Below are 21,686 nucleotides of genomic sequence, written 5' to 3' on the forward strand. Positions count from 1 at the left end.
GTTAAAGGTACTGGATAGGGCTACGGGGTACTGTATTTAGGGCTATGGGTGCTGTATAGGACTACTGGTACTGTATATAGGATATAGGGCTACGGGAACTGGATATAGGCTTACGGGAACTAGACACAGGGCTACGGGTACAGGTACCGTACTGGATACAGGGCTATCACGGAGATAAAATAGGGATGGATAAGCTATCACTGCACGAAATGGCCTCGTTTCCCGGCGTATACGTACCGGGATTTTTCTGTATTTTTGTCGGATACTGACGGATACTGACGGATACATGCGGATTCGTGTAAGGTATCCGACTATTTCCGCACCGGTATATGGAATATTTCCTGAAGAATCCGAAAGTAAGGGATTTTCGACGAATACGGAGCCGTACACTGTACGGAAATGCCACCGATCCTGACGGATACGAACAGGAATTTTTCTGTATTTTTGGCAGATACTGACGGATACATACGGATTCGTGTAACGTATCCGACTATTTCCGCACCGGTATATGGAATATTTCCTGAAGAATCCGAAAGTAAGGGATTTTCGACGAATACGGAGCCGTACACTGTACGGAAATGCCACCGATCCTGACGGATACGAACAGGAATTTTTCTGTATTTTTGGCGGATACTGACGGATACATACGGATTCGTGTAACGTATCCGACTATTTCCGCACCGGTATATGGAATATTTCCTGAAGAATCCGAAAGTAAGGGATTTTCGACGAATACGGAGCCGTACACTGTACGGAAATGCCACAGATCCTGACGGATGCGTACAGGGATTTTTCTGTATTTTGAAGAAAATGGTGAATACTGACGGATACAGGTGGACAAAACAACGAATCCGTAACGGATCCGACTAAGTGCTTCCATTCCTAATTTAACTATACCCAAAACATCATTTTGAATGACAGGAAGTTTGGGAAAGCCTGTATGTAACATATGTATCATTTCATATCTCAACATAATGTATTTCTAAGTTCAAAAACTATCAAATACAATACAATACGGAAGTACTATGTGGCTAAATGATCCATTTCATTTGAGACAGGCTGAGGGACATCCACATACTCAAAGCACCACTGCATATGCAGGTTAATGTCGGTAAATTGGGGTTGTGCAAGCACAATGTTCTGAAAAATTATGAAATGTATTACAATTAACACCATCACAACATTGTGGTAATATTTACTACTGTATAGTGCCCTTGGACCAAAATCATCTACATGTTCTAAATATTCCACTAAAGTAATAAAAGCCTTATTTGTGGCCAGCTCTTCGTCTAAAAGCCATCAGATACAATTGTTTCAAATACAGAGGTTGAAAATAGAAAGTAACATTATACTGTCTGAAGAACTCCCATGATGACACGCCACATTTTAAACGTAAGTAGCATATGCCGTGGAACTGCATGTGTATAATCGTCCTCTCCCCATTCTCTGACTACATCTGAGTTCACTTCTTCCATGCACTCTTGGTAAGGGACAGGCAAGGCTGATTTCTTCTGTATCTGCATGTTGGACTCAGCTTGGAGTCCATCTTGTGATGAACCAGTTCCTATATGATAAAACTAAATGATGAATAAATATCAATTCACGTATTTAAGGAACATGTCACATGATTTTGACATGGGCTTCGTTTCATCACAGCAGCTACAAAAAACACGGGACAATGGATATCCATCATGCCTCTCTCAGCTAACATTGAAGTGTACCGATGATGGACTTACCAAAGGAGCCTGAGGTACTCAGCAGCTGAGCATCTGACAGTTGATTGCTTTGTTCCCAGCCAAGGTCCTCACAATATGTGCTGCATTTGTGAAGGAAGTATCTGCCGATGCTGTACTGGATATATATATATAAATGGAAACAATGACAAATATTAAACATATCACATACTCGCATGTGTAAAAAAATGAATCTGGGCATCGTTGAATTGACTACGTAAAACTTACATCTATAACTTGAATATGATATTGATCAAACATGCACAGCTATAACTGAATGAAATAATCACTGAGGCACACTACTGCCTCCTTATAAGTTCTAGTTCACTATCCACAAACTGTGGGATCTTTGTGGGACAAATACTTATGACATTTTCTTCCCTTCCATATCTTTGATTATCTTTCCCTCCACTGCTTGCTATTTTGTATCTGAAACGTTAACCAGACACACATGTCTGATGACCATTGGCAAGAATGAACAAATTGAAATTTTAAATTTCCTAGATCCTAACGCCGTAAAAGGGCAGGTCGGCTGGAGAATTCTTATGGTCATGCGAATGCGATGATATGTCAAGCCACAATAGGAGGATAACTGACGTCAAAACTAGTTAGAAACGGGAATTTTTCAATTTGTACTTACCAAAGGGCAGTCCCTCAAAATGATGAATCAACTCCCTACCAGCGTTTACAAGGGGGGAGGGGGGCGACGAATATTGCATGCACGAAGAAGACAACGTCGCAATTCCGTGCGTTTGAGTTTACACCGAATTCCCTTCGACTCTCAAGTCACTCAAAAATCACTGGTCGACCATGGTAGACTCTGGCGATGCCATGTTAAGCACAGAAGGTGATGAAACGCCGTTCTTGTCTGTGCTGTTAACCGAAAGAAAACCGTTAACGTTTGTCGCGCCCAGAAGTGTCTTGTGGGTAATTTGGATATCCGACACGAATCCGTGTTCCGTACACGTCAGGATCCGAGACAGCTCATGACTTCTAACATATTGGCAAATCTGAACTTCTAACATATTGGCAAATACATAAAAAAATGAAAGATCCGAGTAGATATTTTATCTGTACCCGAAACGTATCCAGACGTATACGGCATCAGAATTGCTGGATCTGAGGTGTTCCTGGTATTTGTCCGAATTTGCTCGGAAACGTTCCGTATCTGTACCCGAAACATATGAAGGATCCAGACGTATACGGCGCGGGAATTGTCGGATCTGAGGTGCATCGGATCCAATCGGAAACGTTCCGTATCTGCTATATGATGCGCAATTCCGGATCTGTTGGATTCGTCAGGATCTGAGATCATGCCGCGTGCCGTGCAGTGTGTATTTGTTGGTCAGGATCCGAAGCAACTACCGACAAACAATCCGAACATCTCTGCCATATTGACAAATATCTAGAAACGAAGGATCCGCGCAAATATCCTCAGGTATCCGACGCGCATCACGGATCCAGACGTATACGGCGTCGGAATTGCCGGATCTGAGGTGTACCTGGTAATTGTCTGAATTTGCTCGGAAACGTTCCGTATCTGTACCCGAAACGTATGAAGGATCCAGACGTATACGGCGCCGGAATTGTCTGATCTGAGGTGCATCGGATCCAATCGGAAACGTTCCGTATCTGCTATGATGCGCAATTCCGGATCTGCTGGATTCGTCAGGAAATGAGATCATGCCGTGCCGTGTGTATTTATTCGTCAGGATCCGAAGCAACTACCGACATACAAACAATCCGAACATTCCAAATATCAAAAAACGAGGGATCCGCGCAAATATCTTCGGGTATCCGAGGCGCATCACGAATCCAGAAGAATACGGCGTCGGAATTGGTCGGATCTGCGGGCACTTCAGTATCCGAGCAGTGAACTGGGATTTTTCCGGATTCGCTCGGAAACGCCATGAGGCCCGATTCCGGATACGTCGGATCCGTCAGGATACGTGGCCATTTCGTGCAGTGTATGTACGTAGCACGACTGTACTGCTGGTATATATCTCAGTATTTCAATGACTAAAATAGTCGCTGTCTTAATCCTAAAGTTGTACAAAACGATCACAATCTCCACAATCTCCACATCACTTACCTGCCCTGCTGCCATGTCGTGATTTCAGCTCAGCCCTAGATCCAGCCGCAGATGACCCTGGTCCCTTCCTGTCCGCGGCCGAGCCCGACCTCGACGGTCCTGGGTCGTCAGCAAGCCACTCGTCTGCCTCCCGCAGAATGTCTACCGTCGATTGGGACATAGACTCGTCCAGCCAGCCGTTTTCCTGCGGCTTAGTCGCGGACGGTATAGGAGACTTCACCGGCCTTCCGGACGCCTTGTTCCCGCTGCTCCTGGGCCTAACATCGGCCTCATCGTCGCCCCACTCCGCGCTGGGGTCTTTCACCTCCGCTGACGTCTTAGGCCTGCTGCCTGCGCTTACACTCAAACTCTTGCTAGAAGAAGAGCTGGGCCGGGACGCGACAGGCTTTGAAGACGCTCTGCCGTTCCACGAGGTTTCATCGTCAGCCCAGTCCTCACTGGAATCCTTCTCCTTTGAAGACGTCTTCGGTCTGTTGTCGCTACCTCCCTCCGTCCGCCTTTTCCCCTTCGCAATGCTTGAAGACGACGTTGGTCTTGAACTCACGTTGTCTCTTTCTTGCTTGTTGCCTGTAGGGACATTTTTGGACGGTGGCGCGGCGATAAAGTCCTCAAACTCGTCCCAGTCATCCATGGTGATACGATCTTGTGTTTCAGGAAAACTCTAAAACCGGCGTTTTAAATCAAACCATCCTCCCGTCTCTCAAACCTTCACATCCGCCTCTTCTGCACTAAAGCGGATGATTAGCATTTCTTCCATATTTTCTACGGTAAATTCGGGGTCGCTTGATCGCTGTCGTTCCGATTTTTGACAAACGCTGCTCTGTAAACGTCAGAGATGTCTGCTGTGCCCCACTAGGGCGGTAACTGCGACAATTGTCGCCGCGGTAACATGACAGACGACTGACAAAACCTGTTCGTGACATCCTCTGTTCTTCTTTTCTGATAGCGAAGTTAGTATGTAGCATAAAGATCATTTGTTTAGCAGGCTTGGAGCACGTATAGAATCACAAATCGTTTTGTTGGAAATAAACGCCAAGCTTTACGCTGCGTATGAATAATTGAGTTATGAAAATAGGGCAGCAACTCACTTTTCTTTGTTAAAAATTGCTGTCATTGTATGGCGCACACAGCTGTTAAAAAGGACTTACCTTTTCATTCGCGGTCCAAAAAACGCAAAGGAAAATCCGATATCATTGTATCATGACCCCATTCTTTCCTTAAGCCATGATATAGTGTACTTTTTCATGTGCGCGCGTGCGAAGTTGGCCGTGTCAGTGTTTGGTTATACAACATGTACAACATTTGAAGGAGAAAGACCAACTATTATTAGCCTGAGTACCATCCTCCGTAGTGAGGCTGGCTCAATGCTTGTCGCTTTCTTATCCGTGGTTAGCAAGCGACAAGCCATTGAGCCAGCGGTCACTACGGAGGATGGTACTCAGGCTAAACTGTTATCATCTACTGCGATACTTTCCGTACAAAGGCTTTTGTCGCTATTTTAGTCTGACTTTAAGTTTATGTTTGTGTCGGCTTATTCTTGTACTAGGCAACACCCTACTCTCTATCAAACTGACTACGCCGGCTATAGGATCGTAGATTTGGCAGAACTTGAAAAGGAATAATTAGCCAGTAGAGTCAGTCGCCGTCACGGTAAAGATCACATTTCGCCCGCAACTTAGTGAAACCCTGGCAAATATTCTCCCTATAGCCAGTTAGTCTGGTAGAGACTAGGAAGGCCTGGTGGAGGCTAGGCAAAACCCCTAAGAATTAGGTGGACCGTATCCTTGAAGTTAGTAGGGTCTGCAGTTTGATGAGTGTCGTATGGATGTAGATGTAGACATGGTACGAATTAGTACATTCGTATATTGGCTTGTAGAATTTGGGGTGGCTCATGGTGTCGTGAAACGGGCGCGAGCTAGGCTGCAGGATCCTGCAGGTATGTGCCGACCGACAGGGCCAGCTAGGAGAGTCCTTGCTTTTCCTTATCCCTAGCTTGTGGGCTTGTGTACACGCTACGTGCAATATTAAAGTTTGGTTTGCTACTGATGACATCATACGTCCCTCACCCCACTTCACCTGCCGGCCACGCCTACAACTGCATAAAAACGTAACCCGGAAGTGCGTAGGTATTGACCACTTTACTACTTTCGATATTAAAGACTTTTTTTATTAGTACTATAATTATGCCCACATAAGTTTAAATATTTTTTGTGTTAGTTAAGTATGATAAACTATATAAAAGGTCACTATTAAATTTTATCTCACGTTTCATTTGTTTGCGTCTCGATGCCTTCACACTATTCAACATCCCAACATGGCGCGTGTTTTAGAGTGGGTTTTCTTCCTGTACTTCGCCTCACATATTCCCATCACTATTCTCTTCGACTCACAGGCTTTGCTTCCGAAGGAGCTGTATCCTCAAGCCGTAAGTATGCAGAACCACCGTCTTAAAGGAGACCGTCTTAACGCCCCGTCTTTGGACGTACAATCTTGTCGTAGTAGTGTTGGCAAAAATCAGCTGTGCAACTTTAATTGCGTAGTCATCTGCAAAGCACGATTTTACAAAACGCGACAATCAAATGACAATGCTGAAATCAGTACCATTTGACTTCTTCCATTCAGCTATAATGAGCACACTGTCGATTTATGTATACGTTCAGCCAATAGTTAAGCTGCTGTGAATAGAATGTTGCAATCTGTACACTTGTACAATGTGTAATATACTATTAGCAGCAGATTACAACAGTGGACTTTGATCGAAGCGAACTTGCCATGAAATTGTGTTTTGAAATTCTCAATTATCATTATGCTAACATATGGTTGACATTATAGCTTCTAATTGAGTCACTCTTTATAGAATTAACCTCATACAAAAATCAATTGTGCTAACCATTATTAATAGTACAATTATGATACTTTGTATTATGCATTGCTGTAGCATTAACACTGCTTATGATAAAGCAACTAACGTCACCAACCATATGCATATGTCTTACAGTTATCATTCGTAATAAGTAACATTTTTAGCAAGCTTTGCATGTATATTGTCTCCCTGCTGCATCTAATTTTTAACTGATAGCATGCATTTAGAAAACTATAATGGTCAGTCACAATCTTGGGTATGAAAGTTTTACAATGTTTGATTTAGAATGGGCAGAGAATTGCCTAAGGGCCGACACCCTGGTCAACCAAGTTGGGTCAACTTGGCCTAACCCTAACCTTCAAGAATCTAACCCTAACTGTGGCCGAGTTGACCAGAGGGTTTTTAAGGCCAAGTTGACCAGCAGTAGCCTCCAAAGCAGGCTCTCTTGGCATTTTTTTGGGCTTATAATACACTTTTTGCTAATAACTTTTTGCTGTGCAGCCAGCCAGTATGGGCCTAGTATTACTATGACTGCACAAACGACCCAGTACAAAAAGAAGTCATCAAAAAGTATATTATATTTATAAGCAAAAAAAAAGGCACAGAGAGCCCTCTACTAGTATGGAGGCTAGATCAGCAGGACTTTGGGCCTACTTGGTAAAGCGCTGAACCATCCTGATCCCGAAGTAACAAAGGGATGTGTGTAGTGTGTGTACTGAATGAAAGTAATCTATATCTCTGTGTCTCTGCTTTGACTAACATAGAATAATGTGTGCTACTCTTCACGCTACAGCTGAAAGATGTGCTGGCAAACTATGCCCACGGTGCCAAAGACACCCTCATGGCAGACCCACCCACGTGGTTCAAGTCCTTCTGTTGGTGTGAAATGACCCTGCAGCTCCCCTTCTTCTTTGTCGCTGCCTATGCCTTCTTCCAAGGTAAACATAGCCACACATTTGTCAGCTGATGATTCGTAACCTGATTGTTTTTTATAGCTGAGTGAGATTAAGGAAGTCTATGCCCGTGGTGCGAAGGATGCCCTGATGGCAGACCCGCCGGTGTGGTTCCAGGGAATTATATGTGTGGAACTGCTGCTACAGTTCCCTTTCTTCTTTGTGGCAGCGTATGCCTTCCTCATGGGTATGTACATGTGTTTGTGATATCACAAGAACACTTTCAGCATATTCCACCGTACCCAATTCAACAGTGTTTGAACTGTTAGTGCACATAGCCTCAAAACTTGCTATTGTGCCATCTGTGTATCAAGTCTTCAGATAGTTAGTACCTGCTAGGATAGAATTGATGGCTTATTATTTCTGTTTCTCCCTCCTTACCCTCCTTCTCCAGGTAAATGTAGGCGGAGAGGTTACCGCAAAAGCCATGTACCTTAATCTACAGCAAACTTAAATGCATTTACAGTATAAGCCTAGCAAATGTTAATTCCAACCCTTTCCCTCAATGGGCTGTGGACTGTGTTTCATAGTGTACAGCAGCCCTTGATGATTAGCCAGGATATCAGAATGTTAGCGGAGGTATGTTCCGAATGGCTGTTATGCCATTTGGGTGAAGAAAGTTTAATAGCTTCTGTGATATAATGAAATGCTCTTCTTCCTCCCTCTCCAGGTAAGTGTAGGTGGATCTGCCTGCCAGTGGTCATCTAGGAGCTCTTGAAAATTAGCCTGGATACCAGGCTATTAGAGAAGGCATTAGCTAATGGTTCCTAGGTAATTTTGTTCTTTAGTACTTATATAGTTAGCTTCAGTAATAGGTAGATACCTGATGGCTCTTCTTCCTCTTCTCCAGGCAAGTGTAGGTGGATCCGCCTGCCTGTGATCATCTACTCCACCCACACGGCCACCACCCTCATCCCCATCCTCGCTCAGGTCTTCTTCAACGACTTCTCCGACTCCCCCGTCCCCGGTCCCGCCACCTTCGAGGAGCGGATGACGCTCGCGACCATCTACATGCCGTATTTGGTCATCCCCCTGCTCATGCTGTTCGTCATGGTGTTCAGCGACGACTACAAACCGCATCTTCACATGAAGTCTCACTAGATTAACCCTCTTCCTGCTAAGGAAGCCTCCTGGCAGCAAATCTGTATTTGGTACAGGTTGAAATAGCAGGGAGAAGGTTAACAATTTGTTCTTTACACACAAACAAAGCTTTTTTTTACCTGCCAACGTTTTACACTAGTCTTTGTGCTGCCTTCCTCAGGTTTTACTGACTGGTTCTACCAGACAATTGCCAGATGAAAACCCTTGTTGTAGTGCCTAGTGACACATGGGTCAGCAAGTTTCCTTGCTGTTTCAGCAGCAGGGTATATTTTTATAGGTAAGGGTTGCTAGCATCCTCAAACATGGGACCAGCATTTTTTGGCCCTTATGAAAGACTGGTGCAGTCCCAACTGAGATGTCCTTCCCAGGATTTGAAGCAGGGTCTCCCAGTTACCAACAAATTTGAACCAGGAGCTCAACTGTGAGGCTGCTACCAGATGAGCTATAGGGACATGCCTAGATGAAAACCTTTAGTTGTGTGTAAAGAACTTTGTTGACCATTGATTGACCACTGTGATGAAACTATTCATGGGGATGTTTACAGCATGGACACATCTCTATAAAAGTGCTGATTTTAAAAGAGGTTGTATGTAAAATTGCATTCCATACTGATTAATGAACACAATGTGTGTATATTTCAGGGCTGTCTCCAGCTTTTAATTTTTCCGTCCCACCCATTGTTTGGGAGCCAATTTGTTAATTTCATTGTTGAATCTGCCATTTTAAGCTTTGAAAAAATGCATTTTCATCAGTTTTATCTCATGAAATTGATATTTTTGGGACAGAAGGGGTTGAATTTTTTTCCGTCCCAGCAAGCAAATTTCCATCCTGGGACAGAAGGACGGGTCCTGGAGACAGCCCTGGTATATATACCAACATATACAAACCTTGGTAGGTATAACCTGGTGCATATTTGGCGCACTTGACTCAAGTTATCAAATGTGCCACACAACATGTGTTGTCCCAAATTTGAATTCAGGGAGGTGGGTGACATTCCAATGTCACTTCTTGAGTCTCATATTCAGAATTTGCATCAGTTTTTGTGTGAGAAGTAGTGGAATCATTCCCTGATGAAGCCTGGTACTGTTCTTACTGTTCACTCAAGGATTGGATAAGTGTTTTAAGATGAATTTGAAAAAATCAGTTTTCATAATGATTTCTACAGATGATCTTTCAGGCTAAGACTAGTGGAAAGCCTGTTTAATCCTAAGTTTGAAATGTTAAGGTACATACACCTTTGTAATGTCTGTTAATTAGTCATCTATGGCTTGTTTTGTGGTTACAACATTTGATGTTAACCTTTGTCATGCTTTAATATGGGTGGCTCAAATTTGTACACAGGTGCTATAAGGGTTAACATGTAGAAACATTGGACCACTGTCAAGAATGTACATGGAGATGGACACTTTGTCCAGACACTTTGTACTAAGGGGCCTTCTAACTAAAGATTTTATGACCACATTATGATAATTATGTCTATGGGTGACTCTGTTAACTTTTTGGCAATGGTTCTGGGCTGGGGCCCATTGTTACCTTTCAAATGTGTGTTTGAGTGAGATGTGCTGCTCCAAATCAGCTGCGTTGAAAGCTAAATATTGTGCAAGCTAAATATTGTGCCAACTGTATGTGGTGCATTGTTGTGGTCTCTCTTAGTAAAAGAGTATGGTATGTAATTATCTGCAAGATATCTGCAGCAGAAAATCTATAAAGAAATGTACCTGGCTATATTTTATTTCGTGCTTGTGATGTGAAACTGTTGATGTTCCAATTCCTACCTTGGTGCCTTATGTAGACAAATGAGCTTCTTATGTGACAACAAGGCTTGTTTTAGTAACAAACATTAATCACAGATGATCACTAATGCCTTTGATCATAGCTTGAATAGGGGTGAATCACTAGCATCCAATCAAATGATAAGGAGAGAAAGGAAAATTACAGTAAATGTCTTTAAGTTAGCAGTGATTTAATTTCGCGGCAAGGAGAAAATGGAGTGTTCGCAGTGGTTCACGGAAGTGCTATAGTCAGGTATCGTACAATAGTGGAAACAAAAATTTCACAGTGAAGCGATCACTACAAAAACAGTGAACATATAACCTCAGTAAACTAAAGAAAGAACCCTTGCATGAGAAAGAATTCAGTTTTTCAATCCTTTCCACCATTCTGTGTGGTTTTCCCCAAATGCAAGGGTGCCTTGATACTAGCAATGATCATGTAAGCATTTCTACACCAAAGCAAGTTTATAAATTTCTATATACATCCGTACATCCATGTGTGTGATGAAATGTGAATTCATGGTGCTTTTAGGGGGTAGCTCTGATGTCATGACAAACCCCCTCCAAGTTTTTAAATAGAATATCCCAAATTGCTATCTCTCAATGTGACCAGCGTAGCCTTACTCTACTGTGCTTCTGACTGTGTTACAGGAGCTTTAGACTCTGGGCTTTGGCTACATTTCTGATGTAAGTAATCAGGCAAATAAAAACGTGTGTGTTGAATTATTTGTCCTATCTTTTTTTAATATCAGCTGTATCTATAGTAGCCAACTTGGTTTCTTTTATCTCTTTAGGAAAAAGTGAAATCTCCCTCGGTTCAGTTCAGTAGCTTATTGAGAGGTTCAACATGCTTCAAGACACAGTCATTTACTGGGCGATTCCAATACATACCGTGGAATGCGTGGATGTATAGGTGGGTGGTTGACAATGGCCAAGCAGATATTAGGAGGCTAAATCCATACGTTTTCCTAGCTACCCGGTACTGTTTCAAACTTGTCTGGAAGGCAGTTAGTAACAGAAACGGGCAGCAAGGAAAATGAAACGATTCAGCCCCCTACATCTGCTTGGAGATTAGATGGGTGAATGAGGTGAGTAAATGATTGACATACATGTAACGTTACTTCTTTGGGCAGTTTATCAGGCACCCCCACCCCTTAAGCACTACAGCTCTGCACCTCAGAAAAGACAAAGACATCTTTAAATTTGTTGACACAACAAAAGTACAGCGACTTTCGTAACGTCTACTACATATATACATACAAACAATCAAGTGGATGCAAATGAATTAACCTGTACATAAAATACATGTATATGGATAGATACGAGTAGATCAACGTGTTGAGTACAATGTATCATTTACACAATTGGTTCTAAGGTCTAGACATTTTTTGATATATTGACCTATTCGTATACAGTAAAGACATCCTCCAAGGAAGGAATTCAAGGCATTCGTGTATGCCATGAAATAGCCCTGCGTAGGATGATAGGAAAAGATAGCTTGAAGGTCTGTCTGAGTTTCGCCCTAACTCATTTCTGTAAATAGGAAATATTTACACAAATATCACACATAGTTGTAGTTGTTAGTAACTTGGTTTCACTTTCTTGCAACCACAATAGCAAGTGGGGCTATCAAACTTGGCATGGTTCACTTCAACAAAATAGGGACCAAACAAAAGCAAGAATTATATTAACACAAGTGATATTCTTCACATTTGGAATAGTATACATCTGAGAACATCCAAGACATTTCCTTTTACATAACGGAGTATGGTATACGGTATAACGTTATATTCAAAACGTCAATTGATACAAACAAAGGATTTAACAATGAAGTCACCTCATATTACCCCCGGGAAGAATGGAATAGCCCAGGTGACGCTGCAGTGAGCGTAAACAGGACAGGTGCTTTGTGTGCACCCGCCTTTCGTACTGAAAATGGCGGGAGCAGAAGGTAGACGAACTCGCCAGGACCTCTACCTAGAAATTTCGCGAGATCTCACTGACGATGAAGTCGAAAACATTCGCTCTTACATCGGAGGCAGGAAAGTTTTGCCAGCGGGCACAATCCAACATGCAACGACCCAGCAGATCTTTAACAAACTAGAACGCAAGGGGGTGTTAAAAAGGGGAGACCTTTCGTTTTTGGCGCAACTTATGGAGAGTATCGACAGAATGGACTATGCCGACGCAGCGAACGAGACAGCTAAGCAGGAGACAGAAGGTACGCTAACAAAATAATTCACGACTTTTCTTCTAGTATTTTTATCATATTTTTTATTTTATTTTAGCCCTGCAGCAGCTAGATTGAATGAAAGTGAAATGTTATGGTTTTTGTATCGTCAAAACTTCGCAGATAAATTCACAGCGCAGCATCACGAACCTTGCTTGTTTGATGATTGTTGACCCTCTCAAACTATTGAGTATCTTTTATCATTATTTGTAGACTTGTTCACAGATAATAGTCTGAACTCATGGTTTTATTGTTAAACAAACACGAACCCGGAAGCAAGAGGCTACATGCTCGTCTGGATTCTACATGTTGACTTCAAGTCAAAGGGTAAAATGCAGACAAGTATGTCTTCGAAAGCATTCGGAGTCTAATTCTAAATTTTAGTCTTTCATTCAAGACTGCTCTGGAGTCTACTGTTATGATCACCTATTCTGTATGGAATGCTTCCAGCTCTTGGGGAGAGGCCTGCCAAAGAAAACGACAGCATTGAACCAATATCACCTTGTGCGCAGATAAAGGTCCCAACGCTGATCATGAGTACCGCTGGCAAACAACGTGAGTCAAAGTACATGTCGAAACATCTACTGATAGCACCGTCTGTTCGTTTGAATAAAATCTAATCACAACTACACAGACCGTAACAGAAAGAAATCAAACAAAGCAATAAAATAGATGTTAATACTACATTTTATAAAAATGCACCACTGTCCATATGACACAAAGGTTTCCGTATTTTTGTCCATGCAGGACGGGAAAAGATCCACGAAAAGAAACCTTACTCAGTGAGTCGTCCAAACACTACTCAAAATGCCGGTAAGAATATATGAATTCACCTTATTTTACTTTGCCCTCCAAGGAGAAATCAAAAAGAGTTGTTTCTTTATGTGTGTGTTCACTGTGTTTGTAACCTGGAGAACTTTTGTTGTAACTTATATACACCACTCTTTCAAGCCCGCCATTACAATGATGATTTCTTCGTAAGTTTCGGAAGAACGTTTTCGACACATTCTCCTTTTTTTCTAACAAAGGATCAGCGGAGGACGTAGAAGATCTGATCACCAGAAACCGTGTACTGCTGACAAAGAGGCTGCAAGTGTCGGACCTGTTCCCACATCTCATCCAGAGGCGCTTGCTGCAGATTGACGAGAAGGAAGACATCGAGAGTAAAACTACAAACCAAAGAAGGGCGGAGGCTCTACTGGACCTCCTGAGCAGGCAGGGAAAGTGCACCAGTGACGTGTTTGTGGAGATCCTGAGGCTTGGAAATCATGAGCATGTTGTAGGCCAATTGAAATAAAGGCCATGAAAGGTAACTTTAGTTCAGTTCATCATCATCATATCTTGTCGCTCCACTGCTGTATCCACTGACGGGCAGACTGGTTGGCCTCTCGAAGATCATCGTCAGTGTATGTTGTGCCCAGTTCACAGTTCTGTTGGAGGTGTTAAATCTATTGTACAGTATGCTTAATTCTACGTTTTAAGTTTAAATTGATAACGGTCTGGCTCTGTACAGACATGTTTCTTTGGACAATTTAAGAAAGACAAATACATGTAGTACAAATACGAGGATACCCTTAACCTTAGCACTCTCATACCTACTTCAACCGGCACATTATTAAGCGTTTCCTTCTTTCAGTTAAGAACCATTTCTTTTATTTACTTTGCAGGTCCTCAACCTCTTCAAAACCAACGACTAGGCTGATCACCAACAGGATGGTCCCAATATATTAAACCTAAGTAACAGGTTTAAGGATGAATGCTCTTTGTATGACTGACAATTTGTAATGTTTTGTCTCAGCAGAATTCTCTGCTTGTCAAGTTAACATGTTCACAATCTGGGTAATTTGCAAAATAATGTTTATTCTCAAGTAGAAACATATGGTTCCTCGGGATATCACATCCCTCTCTTGGCAAAAATAACGAAATTAACATTTAACACATTTATGACAATTGATGTACCTAATAAAAGCATACTGAATTACATTTGAATGAATGAATGAACCTGTATACTGTCCTACATGGCACGGTCACATTTGTTGTAGCTCTTTCAGTGAGGCAATGACAGAAAGAACCATATTCATCACGAGACAGCTCAAGTTTGTACGACACATCCATGACTCCAACATTTAAGCATACCTTAAAGCATGCATAAAGACAATCGGGTGAAACATGCAGTATTTACACATGCTTTAAGGTATGCTTAAAAACTGGATTTTGTGCAGTGACTGTCAAGGAACGCCCTCAATTTGCTGTCGTAGACCCATCTTACAACAAATGTGACTGGCCCTTACATGACAGAAAGAATATAGGTGTTAACATAGAGACATTTTAGAGTTTCCACATACAGTAGGCTCTCTTATGTGGTGTGACACAGCTGCCAAAGTTGAAATCAATGATACAAAATATATGTACACTTTTATATTCATCAAAGCCTAACCTAAACAATACTGCTTGGCTCTTTTCTTTTTCACACAAATTAGCAGAACTATTAACCTTTTCCAGTTGGAATCTGAGCAGCACATAATTAGCAAAATCACTTAAATCTACAAAATTCTCTTCCTGCTAATCATTATTCAGATTTTTAGTGGTAAATAAATTTCAAATTGGACAGAAGCAATGGAAGACTAGTATCAAGTAATTGACATGACTAAGTTGTGAGAAGATATGTTGCAGCTGAAATATCCAGCTAATTGTGGAACCAAATAAAGTCAAAGTTTGATAAGTAAAAATATGCAGATGATACTGGCACTGACTGGACTGAATATAACATTTTGAAATAGCATTTTGAAATAGCATAGCAGAATATAATATTTTGAAATAGCATAGCAGAATTTCCACGAGCCTCAGGCATATTGCTTGATAATTTTCTTCCCTTGTAATACCTTTATCTAGGGCTGCTCAATTTGTTGGTTTACGGACTGAAAAAAAATGCTACACTGGAAGATCGACATACAAACACATAGTTTCAGGGAGTGAAGATTCCATCCTGCTCTGTGTTCATCTTCTTGCTGATTCTCCACTGAAGAGTGTGCAAGAACCAATTGTTGTGGCTCTAAGAAATACATTAAATTAATTGTCTTTTATATACAGTCTATGTTGTATTGAATCAAAGTTGAAATGTAATTGCCAACACATGAATTGGACTTGCCCAAATTTTCGACTGATCAGCTGAAGTCTTTGCTGAGCAATCCACTGCTTCTGTGCATAACATTATGCAGATAGAACACAATACTTGGTGAGCAGTGTATTATATGTTGCAGAAAGTTTATGATGCCCCCCGTCTCTCTGTTGAGGGATGGTTGTAAAGCCTGGATGAAGATGGCCTCATTCATTGTGGATTGGTCATTCCTTGACAAAGACTGGTGCTGATCAGTCGAAAATTTGAGTAAGTCCAATTTTTGTGTTGGCAATTGCAGTTCAACTTTGATTCAGAATGTCTTCTACCAACACAGATGTACTTTCAAGTGAAGTCTATGTTGTAGTTGATGTTCTCAGTGTCTGCGGACACCGCGGGCCTCCGCCCTGTCTTCTTCCTCGTCGCTCACACAGCAGCTGCTGGGGAGGCTACGCACCTCGGCCGCGCGGGCGAGAACGTCCTTCTCAGGGTCCATGTCACGACTCTCGTACAGCAGAATGTTTAACGTCTCCTCGTAAATTCTCGCCTCGGGAAACTCAACCTAAAGGAAAAAGTCAAAAACAAGGAGTCAGAGACCTCAATCATATCTTTCGTGAACCATTTTCAGTTTTTGTGAATTTATTGTTTAAGTCATTTTGGTGAATATAATGCTGATTCTGACTGATGCATTTTCCCACTTCTCATAAGGCAACAGATATGTATGTAGCAGGAAATTGAAGACAGGAAATGAGATAGCCTATTCTAGGACCTTTCTGGAACCTTTGACCTAACTTCCTGTCAGTGTCACTGACATACCTAGCATGTGGAAACCTGCCCATAGTAAGTCAACACATTGAACCATTGTCTTGTAGCAAGGATTGGCAAAGGTACTATGTACATAAAATGAAATGCAAAACCAAAAATATTTGTAGTCAAAATTTCAGTGCTTTCTTCACCTTTGTTTGTTTCTTCTCTGTAGCGTATACAATCGACGTGCAGCAAATCTCCGCAACTTTCCGTGCATGCCCATAGAATGTCCAACAACAGATCTCATTGGTTCCTATTACGTCCTTGATAAACAGTACCCGCCCGTTAAACCGCAGCGAAAGCTTGTCGAAAAGCTCAATGTTCTTTAGCATGTTGTCATCTGAAGTGCTGTGAAAACAGAACAAAATACAATGTTGACAAACTGAGAACAGCAGTTTAAAATTCAAAGAAGTGTAATATAACTCTATTTTTGTGACACACCTTTACCAAGTAGTAGTAATAATAGTATCCAGTATCTGATTAGAACACAATCACTTGGCATTTCTTTAACCAGATCTTTCTTTCTTTTACACAGAGCAATTCATATGGAACATATTCACATATAGATCATGACATTACTAGTATACTGCAATCTCTTTTGAAATACATGTAGTTTGATATGAGATCAGTATATTCTGTACTTACCTTGTATAAGAGTATTTGTTGTTTCCTCTGTTATACAATAATTTGACGACAGGCTGAAAGTAACCAAAAATTCAGTTAGAATACAGCACAAGTTAGTTGTGTAACATGGCTCAGATGTACATCAATCGATTCTATTCTACATATACAGCTATACCTATACTCAAACATCTATATCTACACCAGCATCTACATCTATACCTACACCTACACCTACTACATTTGCATCTACAACTATACCTTCACTCTCATGGATATGTATATCTATTGCTATATCTACACTTACATCTACACAGTCTTGCACCTGAATGTACATCTATACCTATATCTATTGCTATATCTACACTTATATCTACACTTGCACCTACATCTATACCTTTATCTACATGTACATCTACCCTACTACTATTACACCTACTAGTACACCTATACACTAATCTCCAAGCAGATCTATCACTAGTATCAGTGGCAAGACAGTATCAAAAGGGCCAACCAGTCTCCATTTGAAACTGCCTTGCCACTGATAGATCTGCTTGGAGATTACCTACACAAATGGCTAGATACAAGCTGAAAGACAACATAAAAGACGTACCTTGTTAGAAGTAGTTATAACGGCCTGCTCTTCCCTACCAGAAGTGATGACGGGTACTCTACAGATGGGGTCCGCTTCAATCTGTTTCCTCTTGAGAACAGTCTGATGGTAAGAAACACATAGCTGTCATTAGCAGTGTACAAAACTTGTGATATTTCTTACAACATCATAAAGGCCATTGACTTTGACTCACCTACATATAATTATGATTTTTATCTATAAATCCAAATGTCATGTAGTACACCATGAGAGTCCATAAGAGTCTTAATATTCATGTGACATTGAATTTTCCAATGAAGTGTTTTCACAATTCGTAAAGATCTTAGATACTGTATCAGTATCGTTGTCTATTCAATATTTTCAATGATACTACAAACAAATATTATTAAATCAAAGCTTCAAGATGTCAAACAAAAGAGATTTAATATTCATTTATCTATAAATCTTTAGGGTGGTGAGGTCCCTTCAGTTAACTCAGTAACTGATTTCCAAGGAAGCCCTTATAAAATCACAACAAATCAGGATACAAAAGGGATAACTTAACATAAACTGAATGAATAATACATTCAAAATAATACAACATAAAGCAGTACTGTTAATGCAGAAATGTTCACAAGGATTTCATTTTGCGTTTGAAACAATAGTAGTGTTACAGTCACACAATGGAACAGCTTTTAGTGGTGGGTTTAAGTTTGTAGTAAAGAGTTCACAGCTAAAACCGTGAACATAAAACCATCGTAAACATTTCTGCATTTACAGTAATCATCAAACATAGGAGTGATGCACTGGTCCCCTACCTGACACTGGTCTACTAACTCGGCCATACAGTAGTACTTTGCCTCGGCCAGGAGCTCCTGGACCTCCTTACGGGCCTCCGGCAGAGGAGCATTGCCATCCCGCAGGTAGTTCAGGATCGTACTGAAATGTTTGCCACTTCTGTCTATCAAGATCCAGCCTAGGAGAGAAGGAATGAGAGAAAGCAAGAATGTTTGGTTGGGCATGGGAAAGACTTCATTCACCACCGGTATCAGCAAATAGAATTGCCCCAGTATTAATCAATACACAAATATCATCAGCATATATATATGTGCTGAAATATTTGCCACTTCTGTCTATCAAGATCCAACCTAGGAAAGAAGGAATGAAAGAAAGGAAGGATGGATGGATGGTTGGGTATGGGAAATGACTTCATTCACAGCCGGTATAAGCCAAAAGCATTGCTCGGTGTGAATATCGTCAACATGTATATGTAGCATAGTTTTGCTCAATGATTGTAAAAGACAAACTCCAGTACTATAAGCATAACTGCTACCTATACAATATAAAAGTTACTAAAGTAACTGGATAGATTTACAAAATCTATCTAGTTGCCTGACTAGTAGTGACTACCTTTTGTATTATGTTTCTTATTACATGGACGTCTAACCTTCATCAACATGTGCTGACTTACAATTTTGGATAACTTTCTACCTGTTCTAGGACTCACAAAGTTTCTTTAATCCATTTTAGTAAACTGGATCATACAAAATAACTTAAACATCTTTGCTCACAAAATCTAAGAGGAAGACCCTTCCAGTTATGTACAATTCAACTGCATGTATTTGAAATACCAGTGCTTTATGACAGCATGTGAGAAATATTTCTTAACAACAAAGATTGATACTTGAACTACAAACTAAGAAAACAGATGGCATCAATAATATAGAATAATTCCATTCACACTAAAGATCGTACACATCTCCACACAATGCTAGACTAGGGTTATGTTAAACCAGGGCTCTAGCCAGCCTGAAATTTAATCCCGTAAGCCCCAAATTTTGGTCAAAACCAAACCTATCGAGCGGCGAAGGCGCGACAATTTTAGGGGGGTCCGGGGGTATTCCCCCCCCGGGAAATTTTGAAATCTAGACCCTCTGAAACGCTATCTCCAGCATTTTGAGGGGCAAGTTTTGCTTATTTACTTGACAAATATACACGTGAATTAAGTCGGCAGAAATAAAACATTTTCAATACCGGTCCCGGTTGCGCCCTGTACTAAATATAGTAGGAAATGAGACACCCTACTTTGGACAGAACGCCCTAAAGACGTTCAATATTTTCCTTCCATGTTTTCCATGGACGATCTCTCCGGTAACTTCCACTTGATTTGATGAAAATTCGTCGAATCAAGTCTTCAACTAGCCCCATCGTCGCACCAAATATCAATTTCCGATAAAAACTCGCGGATTCGCGCTTCAACATCTCGTGAACCGCAAGACTTGTATGTCATTGGTCCATTTTCCGTGACGCGGCGTGAACGAACGCTGTTATTGGTAGATATTATACTAGATAATATCTGATTCTGTGGTTTCAAACTCTCAACACCAGTTTTCGCGGGAAGAAGGTGTGTGTAACTCGGCGTAAAACTTTAACAATGTTTAGCAGAAAATACGGAAAGCCTGGTAACTACCGGAGTATTAGTTTTTGTGTGGCTATAATTGGCGGTGAACCGGCGAAAACAGCAGAAAAAACGTCAGCCCGATACGACCGGGCACTTCTAGTGGGGAGGGGGGCGCACGACGCTGATTTTCTCTTAGCCCAAGAACCACTGGCAACCTCCGCGCCTCCGTTTGTCTGCTATAAAGCCACCTTGGGGTTGTCACCTGTCGCCGGCGGAAGATAAAAATGGCCTGAATCGACTTCGCTTCAAACTTCCGCTTCTTTTTTGGAGATCATTGCAAAAGTTTAAGCCCTGTCTATATCTTTTCTCCCGATTTTTGTCCGTCAAGGTTTACGGATTGGTTTTGGTTTTTTTCCGTAATACGCAGCAAAGTGCCGTAAATTTACGGCAAAACTGGCGCTGGCTAGAGCCCTGTGTTAAACACCACAGCAAGCTAAGGCTCCGCCCTGCATAGTTCAGCTGCCAAGACAAGTAGCATGAGTCACCAGTAGGACCACACCCACAATCCTGAGACTACAGACTGACCTAAAATCAAACTCTTCAATTTTTGAAAAGAGGAAAATTCAAAGCATGAGATGCCGTTTTTTCTACATTTTTCCCCCACATAGAATACTCTAATTATTATTAGCACAAATGACGTGGTTACTTAGAGAATCTTCATATTTCCGGTTAGGCATGGTTGTGGTTAAACAAGGTACACTAAGTTCCACAGGATGTGACTAAGGAGTATCTGTTACTGTTCTATTTGTGACAAAAATAACAACTTCACAGTCGTAGATTATCATCTGTAACAGAAAGAAACTCTTATAGGAGATACACAAAAAGCTAAAGTTCACTAAAGGTATGATTTTTGACACTGAAGAGGCGTTTTACACACGATACGCAGTCACAAAATAAACAGTGTAACCTTTATATAATTTGTTTACCCGAACTTTAAGACGACGCTTCTAATTCTAGACCTTCAAAATCATGGACACACTGAATGTAAGATATATTTAAAGGTGAAGAAATTATTTACCTTCGGAATCTGTCAAAACCTCCATCCGGCCGCTGAACATCGCTCGCAACATGTTGTCCTGTTTGGTCAGAGTCCCCATGGTGGTATAAAACAGCGCTCCTCCCACGTTTAACTTCACATATTTGCTGGGGCTAACACTCCTGAAGCTAGAAGTCCTACTCCCAGACTCACCAGACATCGCAATTTTGAGAGAAATCTTGAGAAACTTGGGTGTATGAGAGAAGAACGGTGTGTCACGACTTCGCCGTCAGTATTTTTGGCTCTTGACAGGAAGTAAGCCCCAAGATAGCAAGGGTCATCTGTGCTAAGGAATTTAGTGCCTACCTTT

General features: G+C 41.3%; 4 protein-coding genes and 1 long non-coding RNA gene across 6 annotated transcripts; 2 read left to right on the top strand and 3 right to left on the bottom strand.

Annotated features, from left to right (window-relative positions):
• Window positions 1-777: 777 nt before the first annotated feature.
• LOC136447940 (uncharacterized) lies at window positions 778-2,994 on the bottom strand. Its single transcript, XR_010757803.1, has 2 exons — window positions 1,737-2,994; window positions 778-1,564 (listed from the first exon to the last, which is right to left on the bottom strand). It is a non-coding gene; the product is annotated as an uncharacterized lncRNA (long non-coding RNA).
• Window positions 2,995-3,817: 823 nt separating this feature from the next.
• Window positions 3,818-4,456, bottom strand: LOC136421224 (uncharacterized). The gene has a single exon (XM_066408459.1). The coding sequence runs from the start codon at window positions 4,454-4,456 to the stop codon at window positions 3,818-3,820; it is 639 nt and encodes a 212-aa protein (XP_066264556.1).
• Window positions 4,457-6,102: 1,646 nt separating this feature from the next.
• On the top strand, window positions 6,103-11,237 carry LOC136447947 (sigma intracellular receptor 2-like). 2 transcript variants are annotated; one of them, XM_066447090.1, is made up of 3 exons: window positions 6,103-6,250; window positions 7,482-7,626; window positions 8,492-11,237. In XM_066447090.1, exons 1-3 carry the CDS (start codon window positions 6,140-6,142, stop codon window positions 8,740-8,742), a joined length of 507 nt encoding a protein of 168 aa, XP_066303187.1. In that variant the 5' UTR covers window positions 6,103-6,139; the 3' UTR covers window positions 8,743-11,237. The 2 variants fall into 2 exon arrangements, with proteins under 2 accessions (XP_066303187.1, XP_066303196.1); XM_066447099.1 differs by lacking the exon at window positions 7,482-7,626 and adding an exon at window positions 7,684-7,828.
• A 1,137-nt stretch (window positions 11,238-12,374) lies between these two features.
• Window positions 12,375-14,758, top strand: LOC136447969 (uncharacterized). The gene is made up of 5 exons (XM_066447121.1): window positions 12,375-12,735; window positions 13,195-13,299; window positions 13,492-13,557; window positions 13,773-14,053; window positions 14,412-14,758. Exons 1-4 carry the CDS (start codon window positions 12,450-12,452, stop codon window positions 14,039-14,041), a joined length of 726 nt encoding a protein of 241 aa, XP_066303218.1. The 5' UTR covers window positions 12,375-12,449; the 3' UTR covers window positions 14,042-14,053; window positions 14,412-14,758.
• On the bottom strand, window positions 14,585-21,649 carry LOC136447957 (BTB/POZ domain-containing adapter for CUL3-mediated RhoA degradation protein 3-like). The gene is made up of 6 exons (XM_066447111.1): window positions 21,359-21,649; window positions 18,698-18,855; window positions 17,901-18,002; window positions 17,312-17,364; window positions 16,816-17,014; window positions 14,585-16,421 (listed from the first exon to the last, which is right to left on the bottom strand). Exons 1-6 carry the CDS (start codon window positions 21,534-21,536, stop codon window positions 16,236-16,238), a joined length of 876 nt encoding a protein of 291 aa, XP_066303208.1. The 5' UTR covers window positions 21,537-21,649; the 3' UTR covers window positions 14,585-16,235.
• Between the last annotated feature and the right edge of the window lie 37 nt (window positions 21,650-21,686).

Source organism: Branchiostoma lanceolatum, chromosome 1, assembly GCF_035083965.1.
Source record: "Branchiostoma lanceolatum isolate klBraLanc5 chromosome 1, klBraLanc5.hap2, whole genome shotgun sequence".
Classification (NCBI taxonomy): domain Eukaryota; kingdom Metazoa; phylum Chordata; class Leptocardii; order Amphioxiformes; family Branchiostomatidae; genus Branchiostoma; species Branchiostoma lanceolatum.